This window comes from Spodoptera frugiperda, chromosome 9 (assembly GCF_023101765.2).
Source record: "Spodoptera frugiperda isolate SF20-4 chromosome 9, AGI-APGP_CSIRO_Sfru_2.0, whole genome shotgun sequence".
NCBI lineage: Eukaryota > Metazoa > Arthropoda > Insecta > Lepidoptera > Noctuidae > Spodoptera > Spodoptera frugiperda.
In genome coordinates this window covers 4032150-4036002 of record NC_064220.1, presented here as the reverse complement: position 1 = coordinate 4036002, position 3853 = coordinate 4032150, and the positions used below count along the sequence as shown (strand labels likewise).

General features: G+C 34.1%; 1 protein-coding gene across 4 annotated transcripts in view; it reads left to right on the top strand.

Moving 5' to 3' along the window:
• Positions 1-264: 264 nt before the first annotated feature.
• The window catches only part of LOC118270927 (cytokine-like nuclear factor N-PAC), a 50578-nt gene continuing 46989 nt past the window's right edge, over positions 265-3853 (top strand). For all 4 annotated transcript variants that reach the window (XM_050695982.1, XM_035586745.2, XM_035586744.2 and 1 more), the window contains exons 1-3: positions 265-393; positions 483-519; positions 854-936. In XM_050695982.1, coding sequence (XP_050551939.1) covers positions 359-393; positions 483-519; positions 854-936 — 155 coding nt within the window. In that variant the 5' untranslated portion in view covers positions 265-358. The remainder of the gene's footprint in view (positions 394-482; positions 520-853; positions 937-3853) is intronic.

Here is a 3853-nt window from a genome sequence, read left to right as displayed (position 1 = left end):
TAAAAATAAGAGAAACGTCAAATTAAGCTGTCACTGTCAATAAATAAAGGTTAGAACACACAGTTACCGATATTTTACTAATTTCTAATACGCATTTGTAGATTTAAGTTAGAATAGATTCATTATTATAAAGAAATAATTTTAAACTATTGTTAACGCCATTTTATATAATTATCTCGACCTCAATAAAAAGTTTAATTAGTAAGAAAATTATCGATTCATTTTTACCGGAAAAAACTGATTTTTCGCAGCAACCATAGACGAAGATGTTAGACGCTGAAACTCTAGACCATCTATGAAGAATACATTTCTCTTTGGTTAGTTCGTCGTGGAAAGTTGAAGAGAGCGGACGTGTACCATGTCTGAGAGTTTTAAACTTGGTGATCTTGTGTGGTATGTATTGAAATTAGAGGCTTTTCCGATGTGTTTGTGCTGTTCAATCAAATCTAGTGAGGATAACACGTATCATTTGTTTGTTTCAGGGCCAAGATGAAGGGATTCAGCCCTTGGCCCGGCCGGGTAAGACGCCTTCCTTATTAATTTTAAAGTAAAAAAATAATAAAACACTAGTTTTCTAATACTAAACATCATAAATAAAAATTGTAAACAACTGTTGGAGTGTTTGTTGATGAAAATGACAGATAAAATAAACGCTACATGGGCGGGAAAATTTCCTGATAATTATGAGTGGATGCCTCTGTAATGTTGCGTGGCTGGGGATTTAGGCTTGGGAAAAAGTTCGAACATAGAGTTAGACATCCTCCACAGCTGTTAAAGTTGATAAACAAGTCGAGAAATGTCATAACAGTGAGAGAAAACATTGACCCTAATTGTGGTTTGTGATGGTTTTCAGGTAGCCATTCCTACTCCGGAGCTCAAGCCTCCCAAGAAGGCTACAAACGCCCAATGCATTTACTTCTTCGGCACCAACAACTAGTAAGTACCAGCCTTTTCACTAAGTAAACAAACTTATCTATGGACTCTATTTTTTCTGACTAGGAAGGTTTTATCACACTTGAAGTAGGCTGTCATGAGCCTTATGGTATTATTCACACTTAAAAAAAGTTAGTTCATTTCTTCTTCATAAACTTTCCAATTGATGGTAGTTTTGTATTGTTTGCCATAGCAACACTGGTACAACACAATATTGAAGCTATGTAGTCTTCTATACCAAATAGACCATACCAAAAAATTAGATATATTACATGAAAAAAATTACATACATAACTTCACTGTCTGCCTGTCTCCCATAGGAGTAGGCAGAGACAATGGACCACCATTTGCTACGACTCTTACATACCTCTTTCACTTCATCAGCAGTCTTTTCATGAAAAATTAAGATTCCAGAATTTCATAACTAAACTGCTAGTTTGTGTATTGGTGTGTGTTAGTGTGGTTTTAGTTATGTTCATAACATAACTTTAAAACCTCATGTATATAGCACTTATGAATGAATTTATTGTCAATTAATTTAACTGTTTACCCTTGCCCCCCTTTTCTCTCATTTTTATAAACAACAAAAAGGGTGTAACAATAAGTACACCACAAATGCATATCTGCTAACCCTTTTGGGCACTAACTAGTGTAATTATTATTAGGTGATTATAATTACATTTATAATGGTATTTTAATTTTAATAAGACACATTACTAAATGTTAAGGCTTAATGTATTAAATACATTAGGGATGTAGTATCATTAAAATATTTTTTTATTAGTGGTATTCATGTTAGGGAGAGGTCACTATATCTACTACAATACTGAAAAATAACACATGCCAAATTACATTTCAGTGTTACCACATTAGTAATTGTAAGTAATTCAATAGTTTTTGCATTGCCTGATTTCAAATTACTTTATTAGTAAAGAAGGATCATGTCATTAATGTACATCAGTGGTTGCCAACCAGTGGTGCTTGGACCACTAATGGTCTGCAGAAAACAAAAAATGGTCTATGAAATGAAAAATAAATACATAAGACTACACCTGTGTCCAATAATAACAGTTAAAGTTCGAATTAAACTTATATCAAAGGAGACAACTGAGAGGAGCAACTGATTTTAATAATCCAAAAGTCACTATTTTTATGAGTGAATGAGAAAATCAGAGTAGGACCACATGAAATAAGACAGAATATAATAGTAATGGTGATCTCTAACTTAACAAGAATTTTAAGCGGTCCTTGACTAGAAAAATCTTGGGAACTCCTGGTGTAAGTGAACATAACACCATCTTAGGAACATTTACAGACTTTTACAGTCTTTTCTTTATTCTTTTCAAGAGAGATTACAGATTTGTTTGTGCGGTTTTATGGAACTAATGTGGCGGTTTTAATGATCTAATTACTAAATATCTTTCTAAGTTATAAGCAATATTTTGCTATGTCGATAGAGTTCAAAATGTTTTAACAACTGCACCTGTATTAAGCTTAAATTGGGTGGATTTGCACAGTGTCACACCTGGTTAATCTTTATATACGAAGATCTGGCCAGAGGTGATCTTCAAGTATACCTACTGATCTCAACCTTTGTCAGATATTAGCATTAACTGAGTTTAGCTATTTAATTAGCTTTTCTTTAACTCATTATGTTTAATGATCTAATTACTAATAGTACGAGTTTTAGCTAACTATCCCACACTTAGTAAATGTTATTGACTTTTTCACCTGTTATTTTTTGGTAAGTGATGACTGGTAATTTTATACAGTAATTATGTCAAATGCCAATGATGGTAACTACCTAGTCATAAGGTCAAATTCAGAATTAGTAGATGAGCTACTTTAGCTACTCAATACAAATTGAAGACCTGACGAGTTGCCGGGTCTTTGGCTCGAAGAGCAGTAAAAGCAATGGGGTGGTTTTTAGTAAGTAACACTCTGATATTCCCTCTCGCCTCACCCAAGACGGGAGAACAGAGAAGACAATGGATGATTTCCCCTCTCAAAAAATGGTTTCAGATTATCAATTCAGAGTATGTCTTAAAAAAAGATAGGAAAGAAAAGATAGTCGCAAATGGTATTTTAGTATTTTTGTATGCTGGATCACACACATTTCAGTAAATAAATATTTTATTATAACTTAACTAACTTCTATGTATGGTATTCTAAAATATGTAACTGTCCTACCTGTCCTGTGTACAGTTAGTCGTTGATTTAATCAATGGTATGGAACGCTTCGTGCGCGAATCCGGCTCGCACTTGGCCAGTTGTTCGTACCTTCAAAAGGCGCCTATATTTTAGGGAGACAAACTAGGGATTGTGGGGTTCCTAAAATCTTACTAAAAACTATCCCTGTGTCCACCATCAGCACCTATGAATTGCATCGAGTACTCTCTATAGATCAATCCTGGACTGTTATTGTCTGGACGCCTGGAAACTTAAGCTTTTATTTTTGTATTTTGAGGGGGGTAATTCATCCAACGACTTCTTCAGCCTTGGGCAAGGTGAGAGGGAGAGTCAGACTCTTATTGTCTAAAACCCACCCGTTCCTACAATTGCTTTTCGAGCCAGAGCTCCAGTAATCTGCTAGGTAGTCCACAGCAAACTTTTAACAGAATGACCTGCCTAACTTTGGCAATAACATTTTTTCTGATACATATTAGCAATCTGGAAAGTCTAATCCTATCATGTGATCTAATATCCAAAAAGTTATGCCACTTTACTGTTTTTGTTTAGCAAATCACAATAACATTAACATTATCTATCTATTGCTGCACTTAGTTCTTCCCCCATCGACCTCAGGTTGCTTACAATTGTAGATATAAATAATTACTAAATATCTCACTGTAAATACAAATATGTAAAGCAATTAATGATACACTTTTATGTTTAAGAAATAATTTTCAGCATGTGTACA